The sequence below is a fragment of the Ruditapes philippinarum genome, unplaced genomic scaffold (genome assembly GCF_026571515.1).
Source record: "Ruditapes philippinarum isolate M1 unplaced genomic scaffold, ASM2657151v2 ctg3579_1_1_1_1, whole genome shotgun sequence".
NCBI lineage: Eukaryota > Metazoa > Mollusca > Bivalvia > Venerida > Veneridae > Ruditapes > Ruditapes philippinarum.
In genome coordinates, this window is record NW_026854422.1 from 98467 (window position 1) to 119488 (window position 21022).

The 21022-nt window shown below is 30.1% G+C and overlaps 1 protein-coding gene across 1 annotated transcript; it reads left to right on the top strand.

Annotated features, from left to right (window-relative positions):
* The first annotated feature begins 215 nt into the window (after positions 1 to 215).
* LOC132740087 (uncharacterized) lies at positions 216 to 9036 on the top strand. The gene is made up of 4 exons (XM_060727948.1): positions 216 to 360; positions 6108 to 6545; positions 7353 to 7895; positions 8350 to 9036. The coding sequence occupies exons 2-4, from the start codon at positions 6400 to 6402 to the stop codon at positions 8765 to 8767; spliced, it is 1107 nt and encodes a 368-aa protein (XP_060583931.1). The 5' UTR covers positions 216 to 360; positions 6108 to 6399; the 3' UTR covers positions 8768 to 9036.
* The last annotated feature ends 11986 nt before the right edge of the window (positions 9037 to 21022 follow it).

The following is a 21022-nucleotide window of genomic DNA, read 5'->3' on the forward strand; positions in this document are numbered from 1 at the left end:
AAACTTTTACATGATTCCAATGTAACACCGATGGCCAAACCACAATATATATAGAACGCTAGCGCTTATAAATTAATAAAAAATGATTAAACGTAAACATCTTGCCATTTGAAAATAAATTGAATGAAAGATTAATAATTTGCATCATTTAATCACTGCACGCTTGAGGAATATTAATAATATATGAGAAATCCTCACCTACAATAAGATTAAATGCACCATCCAAAGGTCATTGACAAGTGTTTTTCAAAGATTCGAAAAATGTTGAAATATCATTTAAGATTTCTTGATATGTTATTGATTGATATTTAGAAAACTCGTTTAAATATAGCAACTATATTAAATTGCGATTAGTCTGAGGTGAGTTTAAATGTTTTTTCTTATTATCTATTAAAAAACTGCAATACTTTCGCATTTAATGATACACTGTTTATTTAATCTATATATTAACAATGTCATATTATGTTAATAAAGTTTCCATGCTGCTAAGAAAAAGAAAAATGTAAATCTTAATTATACATGTATATCAATAAGAAACCTAAATAAATAAATTGTGAAATATTCTGAAATAACATAAGATTATTTAGGTTAACATAAAAAAGGAGCCAAAAACTACTCCGAAATAGTTTTATATCCTTGAAAATATATCAAAATTCAAGGAACACAAATATAGCGTATTTACCGTAAAGTATCATAGAAAAATATTTTAGGATCCTGTGTTGTAAAAACACTTAAGTGAAATTTTATATATGTATATAATTCTTCGATTTTCAAACACCCAAGAATATGTTAAATATGTACTGCAAATGTTTATTCGCATTATAAGTAATCATAAAAATCTATGAATTCATTTCTTATTGATAGACTTTATCGGATAAAGATTTCTAATTACCTCCCTTTATTTACATGAAATGTAAATTCGGTTATATCTTTACAAATAATGCTTTTTTGAAATTACAATAATGATAAATCTTCATTTGAGCATCAGATTTATGATATAAAAGCATAAAAATTGTATTACTTGATCTTTAAAGCAAAAATGGTAATCCGTTTTTAATAAGGAAACCATGCGTTTCTAATAATCAAACAATATTTTTAATCTATATGTTTAATAAATAAACAGCATGCTAACACTTTCTTGTGTTTTTAAAGATATAAAACTTGAATAATGCATACATGCTGAAAAATAATCATCGTAACAAAATTATCTGATGTAGATGTATTTAAAATTTGTTAACCATTTTCTTTTTCTGGGCAATACATTAAAATCAACAACAACATAACAACATGTGTTAGTTACGTTATCTTTAACACATTTAATTGGTATTACATAATTTGTGTTGTTCAAATTTGTTTTTTATGTACAAGTCTTTGTAATTCGTCACAACGCTCAATGCAATTAAATTTTGTTCTCCTCTAAAATTCATTCCAGAAAAATCAACAAAAACAACACGAGTTACAATGAACTTTCACACACTTTATACATTTATTTACATTTAGTTTCCTTTCACGCAACTGACATCATAGTACGTAACGGAAACCTTTCCTACTTATGTATTAAAGATCCTGTATGTTTTGTGATTGATATTGTTACTGTGTGTATACCACACTTGCAAAACATATATATGCACATAATCATGCAAATAAAACAATTTTCAAACATCGAAGAATATGTAAAACGTGTACTACAAATATGTGTGCACATTATATTTAATCAATAAATTATTAGCATTCATTTCTTATAGGAAAATTTGACTTGGAATTTATAGAAAATAAATTTCTAATTACCTCCCTTTATTTACATGAAATTTTAAATTCGGTAATATCTTTATAAATAATGCTTATTGGAACTTATAATATTGACAAATATTAATTTGAGCATCATATTTATGAAATAAAATCATGAAAAAGAAGTGTTACAGGATCTTTAAACTATTTAACGCCTATGCACGATACTAGAATTAGTCAATTAATCTGACAGCCTTTTCACGATTCTTTAACATACTAGAATTAACGACAAAGTTTCTCCTACTTAATCTTATTCAACGCTCTATATACTCGTACAACTCTTTTATATACAACAAGAATTAATCATACAACAAGATTGCGTCTTTCGATTGATATTTATAATCACCTATGTTGCACAAGTCGTCATGGCAACTAGTCAAGTATATATTTTTCTGATTTAAATAAACACATTTTAAAACATTATTTTAACGTAACTCATGTTTCATAATTTCAAGTTCATTTTTAAATGTAAAATTTTCCTTAAGTTGCGATCATTCTTCCTTCCTGTGACTTGCATTTCTAAAATGTAGATCTTGTGAGTAGCAAAAAACTGCCGTAGAGTCTAAAATTCACCGGACATAATAAATATAATTCAGTTGCTCTTACATGCGCTTTAAAATAAATCAAGAAATCATACAAAGGAAACATCATTTATCCTGCATATAAGCAAATCAGGGTGTTTGTCAAAATGAAGGAAAGAAGTAAATGTGCTTTTAAGTTCATAACGTTAATAAAAACATTCTTTAAACTTAATAATTAAGTTTTAGGTATTAAAGAACTTACAAATGGAATATCGACTTACAAATGAACAGCATTTCTTTTACTAGACTTATGCAACAGTTAGACACTAATAATAATAATAATAATAATAATAATAATAATAATAATAATAATAATAATAATAATAATAATAATAATGATAATAATAATAATAATAATAATGATAATAATAATAATAATAATAATAATAATAATAAGAATAATAATAAAAATGATGATAATAATAATAATGATAATAATAATAATAATAATAATAAAAATGATGATAATAAATATAATGATAATAATAATAATTAATAATGATAATAAAAATGATGATAATAATAATAATAATAATAATAATAATAATAACAATAATAATAATAATAATAATAAAAATGATGATAATAATAATAACAATAATAATAATAATAATAATAATAATAATAATAATAAACCAATAAAAACAGATAAAAGGAACGACTTGTTTAAGATAAGGTTTGTCCATATAAGCAGATTGCATAAAAACATCAACAACAACAAAAACACAAAACAACAACAAAAAAAGAACGATCTTAACAGCTGAAAATGAACGACGTATTTATAAGATTTATTCGTTGACCTACTTATGTCCTCATAAGCCAAGACATGCCCCCCCCCCTCAAAAAGCAACAACAACAACAACAACAACAACAAACGATTAAAACAGCTAAAGAGGAACAACGTATACGATTAGGTCGTTTACCTACTTTTGTCCTCATAAGTCAAGACACGTCCTAATTATTGCTTTAACAATACTCCTATATTTAATTATAACTAGTTTGAACCGGGTCATGTAAAAATGTCGTAAAAAATTGCTTATCGATTAGAAACGAAAGAAAAATAGAATAGAAAATGATGAAATTGTATGCTTAAGATATCATTCAATTGTATTTTTATTAAATGTAAATGTGTACATGTAATGTATGTGTTATTGCGATTCGATACTTATAAGCACTGGTTTATCATGTGACTGTTTTATATTACATGTAAATGTATCAATTCTGTAAATATGGTACGATGAAGTACTTATGGTACAAATCTAATAAAATAAATATTCTGTTCTGCTCTGTTCATAAAACCATGTAATAAGATAGTGACTTTAATTTAAAAATGGTTTCGAACAGGACTTCTTAATAACTAAAGGCAACAAATGGGCATGTGAGAAAACAACGATTTAACAATTGTCAAGTGAAACTATGGTGATACTGTAAATATGTATGTATAAAAGTAAAAACAAATAAAAAAAGAAAATATTTTTTTTAATACAAGAATGAGATTACTACCTAAGATTGATATTATTACCGAGGCGTGGCTAACACTCCTATGCGCGCTGGTTCTTTTACATTAATTGACAGTATATATATGCGAAATATACTTTCAGAAAGTTTCAAATTTAGACCTTCTCGTTGTACAAAAATGTAAGACAAAGACCAAGCTGGAATAGACAGTCTCTATAATACTAGTACTTGATAGCTCTGTAAGAAAATAGCGTACCATATGATCACACCTATTCATTTACGCACTGGTATAAAATGTAAATTAGAAAATTCTAATTCAGTCAAAAATCACTAAGATAAACTCATGCAAAGAGTTCAAAAGTTCATTCCATTATTGTGCATGATATGATGTAAGGAAAAGCTATAAAAATTAATATCTTTTGCCAAAATCCCATTATGAGTTACACCAATTATACTTGTTGGACGTTATTCAAATACTTCAGTTCTGTTATGAAATTTGCTTTTCAGAACGTGGGAAAATTAGAGTTTGGTTGATATGAATTTAATTCATTTTACATCTGGATTAACGTAGCGTGGTTTTGACTCACTTTCCGTACATCATTCGTATCAAAGGGTTATAGACTGCAGCAAATATGAGCCGCGTCACGACAAAACCAACATAGTGGGTTTGCGACCGCGCAGTCTGATCATTATCCATGATGTTCGCTATCAGATTCTCTACTTGCTATATGGTTTGTAAGCGTACAGCATGGATCCTGATCAGACTGCGCGGAGGCACAGGCTGGTCTGGATCCATGCTGGTCGCAAACCCATTATGTTGGTTTTGTCGTGACGCGGCTCATATGATCATTATTTTGTGATAACCGCTTTCTATATTAAAAAGGTTTACCACACATTTCAAGCGACTTCGATTCGATTCGTGCGTCGATTGAAAGACGAATAAATAAGTACATTCAAACTGCATTTAGTAAAGTTGCTTTTTTGGTTTGGTATGTACACAGATTTCAAATCATTTTTGGTCATACTTCGGCGATCAGTCCACTTAACCGGCTTTTGTTTCTGGATAATAAACCAGTAAACACAAACGTCTAACCAAGTGACCTTCTTCTTATCCCAATATGATTTTCATCCCGTATTATTTTCATCCCGTATGATTTTCATCCCGTATGATTTTCATCCCGTATTATTTTCATCCCGTATGATTTTCATGCAGTATGATTCCTAAATCAGCGATGAAATACAAATGACCATTAGACCAGATTTTAACGATAATTTGTTATTTTGCTAAACCTAAACCTGGGGATCGAACCATCAATCATTTGATAACAAATCAGGTACTCTCCCTATTGTGCCAGGCGAATAGATAAATTACATGACAACTCATAAAATAATATTGGGTATGATAAGCAAAAAGTTCGTAACATGAAAGTGTGCTTTCAGATATATATTTTTTTTGTTCTGTTTCTTAAAAATGAAAGGATATTTGCCTGTCATAAGTGTACCCTTTAACATCATATTAAGCACTTTGCATCGGAAATAGAATTGTGAACATGTGTTTGTTTCTGTTGGTTTAACGGCGACACTGACACATGATTGGTTATACCATCCGAAACACTCTTTAATAAGTAAGCCTTAAATGAGTTTGTACAAGTGAGTTAATAAAATCTAAGAATACAAGTTTACTTTTAATTTTCCCAAAACAAAATCTATCACTAACCGTCAAATATCATGACATTCAAGAATGAATGAAAGTCAAAATAAGGTCTGTGTTTACATTTGGTTACTCTTATGACAAAGTATTCAAATTCAGCGCCAATGTCTTCAAAATTCATTTACTATTACTTAAATATGGTGGCATATTTCTGCCACCAGATAACCATATAACTAACTAGTTAATTAAGAGGTTAACTAGTTACGTAACTAGTTAACCTCTTAATAAACTAGTTAGTTATCAGGTTAACTAGTTACGTAAATAGTTAACCTCTTAATTAACTAGTTAGGTATCAGGTTAACTAGTTACGTAACTAGTTAACCTCTTAATTAACTAGTTAGGTATCAGGTTAACTAGTTACGTAACTATTTAACCTCTTAATTAACTAGTTAGGTATTAGGTTAACTAGTTACGTAACTATTTAACCTCTTAATTAACTAGTTAGTTATAAGGTTATCTGGTGGCAGAAATATGCCACCATATTATACCTAATTGCGTATAATATTTATGCAATATTATAATGTTGATAATAACAATATGAAAACCATATATATTTTTCACTTTTTCAGATAGGCTACTAAAATAGAGAAGCGGAAACCACTTATATTATACAGTGCAAAGTTTTGTTTCTAGGTCACTTTTCGGTAACATAAAATGTCATAATTGTATTAACGGCTATATTGTCTGTTAAATTAATAAGTCTAGTCGGAATTTTTGACATGTGTAAGTTAATTACATCAGGTATTTTCCGCTCTGTTTGAATAAATGCTCACAAATTAATCGTTTAAACATAAGACACACAAAAATCCCCATGTCGAAAGTGAAATATAACATTGTTGTTAATAACATTTACTTGAGGTGATGGAATTTGTTTCGAATTTTGAAATAATTTTACTCCTGTACTATGCTGCTGTTATAGTGCATGGCTCAGTTAAAAAAGGAATTTCTATCAACCCAAATAACTTTCTTTGTGATGATCTTAAAGTACTGGATAATGTTGTTTGGTGGTAAGTTTATCTTTTTATCATCTTATTTAATCAAGAGAGTGTATTAAAACGCAAAGATGTAATGCATGTTTGATGTTTGTCGATCATTAAAATAATATATAATTATCATGTTTAAATTTCATAAAGTTTTTGTCAATTTTAAAGTTTAAACGTTTTAAGTTTTTTTAAGTTTATGTTGTGTTACATCCATGATTGCATGCCATAATTATCATTGAAGTACTCAGAAGCGAAGACTTTGATATAAATGCAATACACATAGTTTTACACATTTATGATATAACATGCTTAAAATCCACTTAAATTAAGTATAACAGGAACTTAAGTAAGATAAATCTTTTGACTTGATAACGTGGTTAACCCATCAATTAAGCAGTTCTAAATATGTGTATCCGTGTAAAGATAAACATATGAGCCGCGTCACGACAAAACCAATATAATGGGTTTGCGACCAGCATGCATCCAGTCCAGCCTGCACATCCGCGCAGTCTGATCAGGATCCATGCTGTCCGCTTACAAACTCTATTACAAGTAGAGAATCCAATAGCGAACAGCATGGATCCTGATCAGATTGCGCGGATGCGCAGACTGGTCTGGGTCCATGCTGGTCACAAACCCATTATGTTGGTATTGTCGTGACGCGGCTCATATACACTCGTATATAACACTATTATACTATTTATACCAAGTAATTAAAACAAACGCGTGGTTTCAATAAATTAAACAAAATACAAAGGATTATTTAATAGATTATTATTCATGTATTTATTTCAATTGAACGTTAATTAATTGTTACAACGATTATTTAAGGTACGATTGGGCACCAAACCTGGATAACCTACGTCTTAAAAGTGGTTGTCTAAACGTTGACCAACATGCCGAAAATCATGTACCCATGGCATGGGGATATGGTAGCTATTTCCAAAACTATTATTTAATCGACGAAGCTGACTTTCTTCTAGGATTCAATGAACCTAATCATAAAGCGCAATCCAATATCTTAGCCGAGGATGCGGCAAGATATTGGCCGGAAGTTGAAATACTCGCTGCTGGTAGACCCCTTGTAAGTCCAGCAGCCGCTCCATGTGGGTCAAATTGTAACGGAGACACAAAGGAATGGTTTGATCTGTTTTTCAAAAGTTGTAATGGATGCCGTGTCGACTACCTGGCTACTCATGTCTATCTCTGTAATGCTGATCAGACAATGGAATTCCTAGAGGATTTGTACAAAACATACAATCGGACAATATGGCTGACCGAATTTGCATGTCCATATAAAACAGACCCTAAAAGGCAACTGAGATATATGCGAGAGTTATTACCAAGACTTGAGAAAGCAGAGTTTATTATTAGGTAAATACAAATTTTGAGTACTTTTATATGCAATATTTACCGGTACTGCATCAACATAATGGTTCCTTTTCTAAAATATAAGTGTTAACTATATTCATTATTCTAACATTTATATTTGTTAAAATGTAATTCTAACAGTTAAAAAATGCTTTTACATTTTTTAAACAATCATATGTTGGAGCAACATTCAACATAAAATGTACAATATACATATTGACATAAATAAAGATAAGCGCGAATGTTATAACTATTTCATTGTCATGTAAGATATTAAGCAATGTTCAAATATTGTCAATATCTTGTACAATATGTTGATTTGGTCAATAGCAATACACATTCAATAGGTAAATGTAATCAGTATTTCAAACACATTCAATAGGTAAATTTAATCGGTACAATGTATTTTGAACACATTCAATAGGTAAATTTAATCGGTATTTCAAACTAATTTCAGATACGCATGGTTTGTTTCTCGCGTGACAGAGATGACGCATACGAGATTTATCCCTACGTCTGTAAGCTTATTCGAACCTGATTCCTCTAACCTGACAGCATTAGGACAGTTTTACAACAGTTTTACTTCAACAGAGACAACATCCGTACGTACTACCTTAATGACGACCCAGAAAAATACAACAGCAACAACAACAACCAGTAAATCCGTGACATCATCAACAACACCTAGTACAATCACAGTTACAACAACGGGTGGTACACATTCAAATACGACTACAATTTACATTTCAAGTACAACTCAACGTAAAGAATATACAACGGAGGATGGTTCAATAATCAGTGAAGCTATAAAAGTTTCATCGATCAGTCCAATTCTGTTTCTCAGCACATTGGTACATATATACACTTTACTTTGAATTTGATTTGGACTGATGATACAGAATTGAAAGTAAACTATTTCCTAAATTTTGGATGGTTTGTGATTGCAACCCTTCCGTTTGTTTGCCCTTGTGCCCTGTCTTGTTTGGTCTCCGGCTGGGCTTCATGTCAGTGGTCCTGTGTTGGGGATGTGTTCATTGAATGCATCCCTTCCTTGTTGATCTAGTATTTCATAGTTTTTTTAGCTGCACTATTTATTTGAAAAACAAAGTAGCGTAAAATATTTTATTAAATTTTGCTCAATTGCAAAAAAAAAAAATTAAATTGAAATTCCTACAAATGAATGTTAACAGAACAGAAACTAACATTTTAATTATGTTTTCCAATTTGTTTACAAGCGATCAAGTGATGGAATAAGCAGATAAATTCGCTCAGCATGAAGATAAATGAGTGCAAGCTCATTTTAGCAGACCTTTTCGTAATAAAACACCGACAGACAGAGTGTTTATCTTTGATCTTATGTTAAGACATCTTTGATTGTTGTTCTGAAACAACTAAAACAAACCCTGGTATAATAAATAATATGTTAACATATTTCCCACGCCTAACATACAAATGAAATAAAAATCATAATACTGTTAGATCAATTTGTTTAATGTAATAAATATTATAAACACTTCATAAATAACTGTCTATTTCACAAAATTTATCAACTTCCGACGTGTCGAGGGTTTAAACCATTTTTTATCAACGAGTTTGCTGTCTGTTTGATAAAATTTAATTACATATGTATTCTCTTTTACATAATAAATGTAAAATATAATGTATATGTGAATTATGAAATAAACAACAAACTTCTTGATAAGGAGGGGTTAAAACCATCGACACGTCGGAGGTTGATAAACATTGTGTGATAAAAAAACAAGAATAAAGATCAACAAGGCAAAGGCAACGTTCACAGGACGCGGCCCCCGACACACTCAAAAAACCTAGAGCGGACATAAGGGTGAAATGTAATGTGAAATAATATTAACTAAAACGGGCACATAGGGGAATTAAAGGGATATAAGGGCTGATAAGTTGTTTTCAGAGTGATGTAAAACACTTCATATGCTTAAACATTAAACTTTATCACTAGATTATACATGAAAACGAGCATATTCATTTTAAAGGCGATTTGCTTTTACTAGTGAACAAAATGAATTCTCACAACCATATCGTATTAATTTTGTAGTGAGTACATAAAATAACTAAAAGACCATTTTATAATGCGTGAATCATGTAGTTAAAGAAACTCCTCTAATATCTAGAAGCCCTTTAAAACATCGTCTGAGACACTTAAACAGTAGTATATGCTAAAGATAAATCGTAAATCTTTCTTTTCATAACTTATTGAGTGAAAAACCAGTTATAGCGCTTTTAAATTTTGGGTCACTTTTCACAATGTTAATTTCTCATCGAGAGCAAATGATCACACACAAGTTATTAATTTAGACCTACATCAAATAAACTATTAATCACGAAAAGGATATTTCCACGAATTCATATCAAAATCCTCAGAGGAATCGTATTAAGTCACTTGTTAATATTTTAAACAAAATTCTTACATACTAAAAACAACTTAATATTACAAAACTGCATTATATTAACAATAGATAAATGCTAAGTGATACATAGGCAAATAACTTTATAGCCTCGTAGCACCGGCTGCGGCAGTATTGAATCTTCAAACAATTGAACAAAGTATCACAATGATCAATGATCATTAAAGACCAGCGGAATGTTTTATTCAAGGAACTTGTACAGAGAAGGAAACTTCTTTTATTTTGTTGCATTTCGTCTGGTAACCAAATAGCTTAATTTCTCTTGTATTTTATATAATTTATGTGGTTTTTTGTCATTTTACAAAATTGAATTTTTGGACATAATAAATTCAGTATTGCCATTTGAAATTTGAGACGGTGAAAAATAAATAAAAGCAAAATGACAAAGAAAAAAATATTTAAAAGATAGAATATGATATGAAAAGCATTTATTTGTTGCTGTTTAAATGTATAATTATTTATTAATGATATTTGTTAATGATGAAACGAAACTGAAAATTGAGGACAACAATTATAACCTACAAAAAAGAAACAACAAATTAGTTGTCAATTTCAAATAGAAAAATTGAATTATAAAAGCAAGGGAGGCTACTTCAATAAGCCACAGTTAAAGTATATCTGCGAAGAACGTCTCCCTTTACATGTAGATGTTATAACTGAATAGCTCATTTTGTATTACAAGCCTTTTTGTTCCTCAATATGTTTGAACTTTAGTAGTTTCGCTATAAAAAGTAAAGTTTTTTATGAAAGCTTTTAATGTTTAAACAATCATGATTTGTCGGATCTTAAGAGGAAACTTATGATGTGCTGTACCACGAACAAATAAGTCATTTCAAAAAGTTCATTTGGAAGATAATCATGCTCTTTAATAGATCATGTAGATGAAATGTTTGAAATATTCATTGTTTTTGTTGCTTTTATTAAAGTCTCAGAAATTATTTTCTATGAAGGGCAAACATGTCTGTTTGTTTAAACTTGTGATAATGGATATAAAACATTTCAGATTCATATCACTTGATAAAAATAACAAAATGTAAAACAAAGCGGTATTTCGACTTCAATACAAAATACGAAATCACTATAACTGTACTTCCAGTAATAACGCAAAAGAAACAAAAGATGACTTAGCTGTATGGTAACATTTTGATAACAAGATTTCAAAAATTAATCTATTTGGAATTAAATGAATTTTTATTGTAAGACTTAGTGGGTATTTACGTGCTGTTATAAAACACATGTAGCAAATACTAGGCAAACAAACAAACTATCAATACCGAATACATGCAATCTTAATGAGGCTTTCAATTATTTTTTGTGTGTGTGAATTGTAACAGTGACTGACAATCACAATATTTGGTAATTACGAACTGGTCATGATTATACGAAAATGGTGTTTGTTTATCGATGCAAAACAAAAATATTTTGTGAACTGTTTGAATTATATATGAAACCCGAAACATTTTCTGTTTTCAATTAACGAACGCATCAACTTTTATCAATTATATCAAATTAACACCCAATATTGCAATGCAAAACTGAAATTGCTTTTTACACAAAGTAATCAACCCACTTTTCAGACAAACTCGTTATCAAGAAAGGTTAGTAAACATATGAATTTTTGATGAATTGTTGCAAGTGTTTGCATGTATGTCACTCTGTGAATCTATGTTTGTTGTAAGAGAAAGAAAAATAGAAAAAAAAATGTGTCACCAACCTACAAATGTTTGTCAACTTGCGTATGCTACAATACAAAAAAAACAACAACAGTGACATCAACAACCAAAACAACAAAAGTGGAATCAACAACAACAAACCATGCTGGTATATTTAAGGTGTGATTTTGGCTGGGTGGGGGTAAATATAAATTGCTGTCATTCATTTTTTGAAGGAGCAATGCATGCAAACTATTATTTTCTTCAATGTATGCCATATATCATTGAATAATGCTGTGCAACTGGTTATCTGTCTGTGAAACAGATTTTGAAATATTTGGAATTGTGTTTCTGGTCTCACTGAAATAAAAAATTATTCATTTTTAGGTACCTTGCCCCCTATTGATATAGAGGATATTTGTTTAGTGCAAGTAAGATTGGAATATATTTCATAGAGTGAGCACCAAAAGGTATGTACATATGAACTTTAGGTGTTCACTAGGTGAAATATATTTCCATCTTACACTAAACTAAACATTTTTTATTATATGCAAAGAAGCGTTTAAAAAGACATTTAAACCTAGTACAAAATGAAATAATAATACAACGTGACGTCATTTACGACGCCATTTCGCCGAAACAACGTAACGGGCTTAAATTCATAACTGTACAGTGAAAAATATCAAATTGATATTTTCATCGTTTCAAACAGTGAAATTATCAGTTTATAATTCACAGATATACATTTATTTCTATAACCCACTAAAAACATGTAATAAAGGTTATTAAAATAAAGCCCTGCAATAATATCCAATTTGATAAGTAGGAGTTACAAAAAGAAACATATGTAAAATATCAATATTTTAGATAGCTATAAAGACAATATTCGTAAATAGGCAAATAAAAAACGGAGACGCATTATAAGACAGCAAATTCAGATACAAACAAATTTAAACAGCTTTGGTACACAGTTCAGTTTTATTACAAAAGTGTATCATAAGAAGCACATACAATGGGACAGTCAAACAATATTTGGTTCGTGAACAAAGAAATATTTCGTTTCGTTTACTTGTCAATAAAAAACTAAAATGAAATAAAAACCCTTTGATGACAATATACACCGAACTCGTAATAAACAAGAAATATCAACAACAACAAAAATGAAAACAAATACAATAACAAAACAAAAATGAAAAAAGTGAATTGATATTGCCGCAGATAAACATAAACAAACTGGTGTTTGCCTTCAATTTATATATTTGAATTGTGCATGTTTTATATATGTTTTTGAAAATGATACCTCTTTTGTGTTATACACGCAATATGTGGATAGCCTTATAAATTGATAATTAAACTAAGCGACTGAATTTCATTTACAAATAATATTGTTTGATCGCAATGTTCTCAATATGATACTCTCATGGCTTTTGCATCGCCAAATAGCTTTCATCAGGGTATTTGTATGATGTGAATACTTCTACCGCCAGTGCAAATAAAGGTCAATTATCTTTTCATAGATTTGATTAATGACATTTCTATTAAAAACACATTCATCATTTATATAATTATGAATTTGAATTAAAATGCACATTATTTCAATAAAAATGACACTGATGTTTTACACTCATTTATATACAGGGCATACGTTACCACGTTTTAAAGGAATCAATTTTTTATCAGTCGTTTTATTACTTATATGCTATTGGCATCTTACTTATCTTACTAATAATATCAAAAATAATGATTCAGTTACATTTGTACCAACATATTATTTTTTTGTTATCGTATGAATTATATTTTAATTTCATTGTATGCATCTAAATGATGTCAACTATCAGATGTCTTCTAAGTGCTCCAAGGACCTACGTGACTATTGTGACCTATTTGAAATAGATGAGACGTTTTATTCTTCCTAAGAGACATACATGATTAATGTCGTTACATATTAATTAGTTTAGGATTAATTCGATGTACGTGCAACATATAAGAAAGTATTCTTCTACAGAATCGTTTGCATTGTTTTACTTTCATGTGAATTTATCAAGGCATCCTTAAAGGAACTCCACTGAAATCCAAAAAATTGAATTTCTTATAAAGATCACCAGGGGCACATCAAAAGAAAGATATACAAAAGATAATTAATAATATTACTCAGAAATAAATGGTAAATCGTATTTTTATGCTATTTTTGTCGAATTTTAGTTAAAACCATTACTGCACTTTTATTTTAGGTCCTTTTTTACAATTACAATATTTAATCTTGAAAAAACGGAGTGTGAGAATGTGCTGAAATTTTGTAAATTTTGAGATTTTTTGGCCTAGTCCTAAATGAAATATTAATTTATAAAATTCAAGTCACGACATGATAAAAATCCACAGTGGAGTATTGCTGTAACTTTATTTGTACTGAACTATACTTAAGGACAATGAAAACGCACGGTAGGGATAATTGCATTTTAACGAGGAAAATATATTTCTTTTAAATATTGTTTCACAGTTACATAAAACCGAATGCATTTCGGTCATTTAGATACCAAAGTTATGAAAAATGATTGCATTTTAATGAAGTTATCGCATGACAGTACCCGAAAAATCAAAAGTAACACTTTTGGCTGATTGTGATAAGATCACAACAGAAAACAGATTTAATCAATTCATGGTTACTTTATGAAATGAAATTATTTATTTTCTTAATCTGTTAATTATTAACGTGTTTTTCATACCTTTCTGGAAATGTTAGACACAAATGAGCAATTAAAATTTTTATGAAAATGAATATTAAACTATGCCAATGGTCAGTTTTAGAAATCGTAAAAACTCACATTGAAATTGCATATACACACTTTTCCTCTATTAAAGGTGCTTTATTTCAAACAATACTGACAATTTGCTAGCAAATTGTATGCAATTGTTCTACAAAGAATTAACCGCTGGGTAGATTTAGGACAGATTCAGTCTGGTCTATCTTACAATCAAATTTTGTATTATCAAAGCGCCAACCGTTTTGGTGTCCATCGGTCTACAATTTCTCGGCTTCACCAGCGTTTTCGCACTACACTACAGGCCGAATGGCGTCAGATTCCACAGGCGACTATCCGCACCGTAAGGTCTATGAGGCGACGATGTACATCTGTAAGAGACGCTGATGGAGGACATTGTCGTTTCTAAAGATCCCGACGGTGACATTACGAATAGACATTTATGAGTGACTTTGTTTTGGATTTTCATTTTGGTTTTTGCCTTTGTTAAGTTTGCATTACTGTGATGAAAAAGTGTGATTTTGGGATTTTCACCTAAGGTTCTTCGATTTACTGGTGTACATTTGATTTTAAACATTTTGAATTATTTTCAGTAGTTAAGTTTGCTTTTTGTATTGAAGTTATGATATATATCTAATGGATTCGTTAGTGTTTTGTTTTCATGTAATAAAATGCATATAGTGCTGGCGTGCGTTTTCATTGTCCTTAAGTATAGATGTATGTAGAATCTATGGAAGACAGTGTATTAAGAACAATAAATTATAATTATTATCAATAGGTTGTTTTAACATCTTAATGTTCTCAACTCCAAGTCTGTTTATCATAACAACACAAATGTATAACATGCATTATTATAAATGGCATGCATGTGTTATAAATTATTCCTAAACTAGCTCTTTGACCAAAGAGTCTTTTTATTCTAATTGTGTTAAAGAATCAATACAACAAATCGTCTTCGGATTCATCACAATATTCACGACACATCAACTGTTAGTGTTATGACAACTAACACTGTTTTGACAGACAGAAGACAAAAAACGACCAGGTTTCCAGACAAGTATGTTTTTCTAAAGATTGACAACAAAGGTTCCAGATAAGGCGAGGAAATGACATTTGCATATTGTCTTGTATCAATGGTAAAGGTTTTGTTTGTACAAACATTTAAATATTTACAATGAAAATCGGCACGTAGCGTTATACATAGTAAACAGAAGTTTGTTTGCCACAGAAGACACAATTCTCTGTCCGCAATGGATACCAGTGAATCTGGTATATATGGAATATACCAGCATGTATGGCAATACAAGTAATGACATTACTAGAGTAGTATAGAAACATTAGAGACTCTCCTGCGAAAGATCATTTTATTTCAATTTAATGAATGCACGATGTCATTGCCATATGCAACACGTTTGGTTGACTATGACTACATTGCTTCAACATTACTTTTCAATGTGAATATCAAAGGCACACACGCCCTAAGAAATTCATTTGTTCAATTCTTTAGAAATATCAAACATGTGTTTTATATTGTTTTAAATAATGAAAAATTTAGACCATATTAGATGTTAAACAACGGAAGAAATTTGTTTTGAATGTGCAATAATGTCTCGTTAAGGCAAAAAAACAAACAACAAAGTAGTATTTTGACTTCCATCCAAAATACTCATTCACTCTGTTATACGTTTTTTTCCAACAGTGCCAAAGAAGTAAAGCTTATTTGTAAATGGAAGTCTCTAAATTAGGTCATGTTATGTCTGTTGTATTTTACTATGTTACTATGTTGTAAAACGTGCAGTCATTATTCAGTCTATTTGATTTTAAAGTGATACTGCAACGTATTGCATTAGGTAAGCAGCAATGCAATGTTATCTTTAATCTTGTAACAACTGCTAATGTGTTATATAAACCCGTTTCAGTTAATTAATTAATTAATTAATTAAATTAGACTTGAATGGCACTTCCGTGTCACATTGAAGGTTTAATGATAACCGACATATGAACACATCTGCGGATATTTCAAAATTTTACCAATAACTGCTAGTTGTTGAATTCTGCTTAAGCCGGAGCTAGGGGGCGTGGATAGTAGATTAAATTACAACTACCGTCCATGAAAATAACTGACTTTGTGAAGAATTGAAAACCAGTGACAAAAGAGTTAAACAAAATAAATAAACATATTTGAGAAAAAAACAACAATCAATATGAAGCTGAACTCATTACATTCTTAGATTATGTTAAGAAATATTAACGGTAAACAATTGTAAGTTATATGCTACTTTTGGTCATGCTTATGACTCACACATTTTTATCATTAAATGCATTGTGTTAGTACTAAAATTACAAATATATTTGGATATATTGTTTCAGAGCAAATAGTGTTTGAAAGATATCAATTTCATGCATGTTTATGATGATAGTAAATTGCGGCACAGAAAAGTTCATCATGAACGCCTTTATTGAAGTGTCTGTGAATAATAAATTTGTTATTTCTCAAAAAATATTCTTAAATGAAGAATATATTCAATACATTTGTTTGTCTAGTTTATTATTGCACGTTTATAACCTTGCAAAGAAAAACAAAACAAAAAACAAAAAAAACGCATTCCGTTTTTCTCTATTTGACATGCAAAAAAATTATCAATTTTGCTTATTCGACATTTTAATTTACATGTTTTGTCTTTTTTTTATATCTTGGAGTTTCTTTCTAAATTTTGGCCAAGTTGTGTCTTTTTGTTTCACATTTTACTGAAGTGTTTGTAAACTCTTTTTTTACTGCATATCAGTAAATGTTTTAAAAAGCATAATCTATATCTGAATAAAAGCTATAAAAGAAGTTCTTTTAAATGTCAACTTATTTCCATTAAAAGGCAATTTATTCATTCTGCATACGTTGAACCACACCTTACGGGATTGCGTTAACGTTTACTGATATTTACTGACATTTCATGACATGAAATATGTGTAAAGTTAATTTAAATGTGTATATATTCATTGTAACTTTTCTGAGAAATCAAGTGTTCTTCAAAAATTGGAAGTTAATAATGTTGACATTGTGGTAAAAACAATAATTTATATAGAAAATACAACCACTTCCCCCAAAAAACCCATGGCGTATTACTTTAGTATTCTAAGTCTAAGTGTACTAAGTGCCAAAGCAATGGAAATACTTATAAGTAAGCCAACTCCAGACTAGGTTTCATACACAACAATGATGATCCAATCCACTTCATGGTGTAAGTAAAAACCCCAGCTAGATGTTATCTAGAAGATATATGAAAACTGTAGACTCGGTTTAATTAAGTCTGTATAAGAGGGATAGTGAAAAACATGCAACACCGCCATGCCCACTAGCACCGGCTTTAGCGGTACTCAAATCCAAGACTTCTGTAATCATGATACGTTCTTTCAAATGTTTTCTGACTTAATCTAGAAAATTACAAATACGGTTTTTGAACCTTTCTTTTCAACGGAACAAACATTAAACAGCAGAATGTGACACTAATGGTATTTGTAGTACAACAAACATTCTCTTTAATCAGTATATTGATGTTTGCCAAGGACCACCAAGTATATTTGACCTACTTAATCCAGCCGAGAAACATTAATAATTAATGATTCTTAAGATGATTATGCGATTGATGAGATGTACTACAAAGCTATTAATTAGTAAGTACTTTCACAACACTATCGTTTACATTGTTTAACGTTTATTCCCCGGTTATAATGTATTATTCAAACGGCTTTAGCACGAATAACCTAGTGTAATGAGATGTGTTGGGACCTGGTGTGAAGAAGAAATGGCCAGCATTCCTACGTGACATAAGAGAAGATGCAATCTTGATTAATAATCAAGATGTAATCTTTAAGGAACTCTTACTCATTTTAATTCCACTAAAAGGAAATATCTTACTTTGATAAAACTTTTCGCCACTTTTACCCTCTTACAGTATAATGTATTTAACATGTAATCTGATTATAATGTTACAGATCTGACAGCCAAAAAGTAACGTTGTTCTGTTTTTCTTCTTTTTTGTTGTTTTTTTCTCTCTTTTTTTTTTGTTATACTTTTTAATCTAGATTTTTTAAAACATCAAAATTTAGATAATTTTAGAAACTATCAGTGTTCCGAAGCTCTCTGAAATTATGTTTGATTATCTATTAGATTGACATTATGCCCGCCAAGAGTGAACGTTGGAAGGACAGGCCAAAGTCAAAATAACCTAAAAGTTTAGATTTTGTCATAACTGTTTTTTATATTACAGAATAAACCCATGTGACTTTAAAAAAGTCTTCGGAATGTATCGTTATCGTTTAATTGATAAAAAGACTGTATTTTAATATTTAAAACAGTTGTTATACATTACCTTAAGGTATGAACCCCCTAACAGGCACTATAAGGAACTATAAAATTGACAACATATGTCAGTTATATACCTTAAAGGACACCTGTATGCAAAATTAAAACAAAGTTTACCGTATGGTTTACGAGTTCTGGAGATTTTCCTTAACTTAAACTTGGCTATCAGAAGGGCTTTTTTTTCAGAAATGAGAAACTTTAAATAATCTATAACTATAAAAAAATGTTTTCCAATTGAACATTGTTAAGAAACAAATAAAAGCATTCAGCTAACAAATGGCACAAGCAAAACTATTGTTTCTACCAAATTGTTTTAATTATGTATGGAAATGTTACCCTACCCCACCCATTTAAAATAGTTGTTTGACCATATTCCTATTTGGCGGGCCATATTCATAATATCCCTAAAATTTATCAAAATGAAGGGCTGTTTTCAAAGTTTGCCTAAATTGTTTTTCTAGATTTTACTTTATTAGACTTTGAAAATATCGGGTACCATATTTGATAATAAATTTGGCATGATTTAGCCAAAAAAAATACGTAAATTTTTTTTATAATTAAAATGAATACTTTTTACCTATCAACAGTGATCCGAGAAACACATAAATAATGTTTAAAAAAGGGAAGAAAAAATGTTGCCCCTTCTAGGGCTTGAACCAGTGCCCCTCAATTTCAGTGCAATTGACAGTAGTTCTAGCCTATTTGAATACACATCAAAGTGGAGGAAATGCATTACGTGGGTCATACCTTAAACATTTTTCATTATCAAATGTTGTTCGATGACAATTATAAATCAAAGTGAATTTTTTATGACCTCATTTCGACAACAACAAAAATGAACATCCCACTTAAAGTATTTTGACATAAATATTAATGTGTTTAAAACACGTTATTAGTTTGTCATTTAGATATTTGATATTAAAGTGACTTTATGCTTATTGTTTTCATTGTCCAGTTGACCTGAATTGACTATATATTTCAAAAGATTGACTGTTGTAATGGTGATTGACCAATAGTTGATAATGTAAAATGTTTCGGACAAAATATACATCTGCCTAAAATATACACTGACTGCCCTACTCTTTTTATAAATTGATTATAATAGGTGAATTTCGATGGATATATTAACAGAAATGTCCTTGGGCCACGTGAGTTGTTTATCGTTCCTTCGAAGTATATTATAAAATTGGAAAGACTTTTGATAAAATGTAAGTGTATTTTTACTTTTCTGTTTACTCAGAATAGACCCTTGGATGTTGATATTAGCCCTTTACCTCATATAGACGTGTTTTGGCGGCTTTTCTGAGGCCTCAAACAATGAAAAATTTCCCTATTTTAGACCCCAAACACTGTTTTTCGTTTTGGAAATGTTGTTAAAAAAGTGATCACTTTTTCGGCGCCGACCCTATCAAAAAAAGGTACATAAGGGGGTGCCAGAAGGGGGATGTGCCTCCTTCTGTTTTGGGGGTTTGAAGGGGACGGCAGCCCCTTTCATCGCCAAGAAAATTTTGGACATGTGACAGGCTAAGACATGTGACAGGCTAAAAATGACCTCAGGTCGATTGTAAGGTAACGTGTAACCAACGCTGAAAAGCCTTTTACTCCATCTTAATCCATTGAGAAGTTGCAGCACTTTGAAATCAGTTTCGATGTACTTGTAACAGGAGGCTTTTCAATGAAAACGGCCAATTTCCACAATATGCTCATGAGGTAAAGGGTTAAACTGAAGACAGTATAAAATTCATCAAGGATTGTGGAGTCCAAACTTAAGCATCGAGTGTGACTGAGTCCTCTAATAAGCTTAATTGTTGCTTTGTTAAAATAAGAAGATTGAAATAATGTAATGTCAGTGCCCTGTTACTAAAATCCACGATTATTAATGTTGCACTTCACAACAGAAATACAATACAAATGGAAA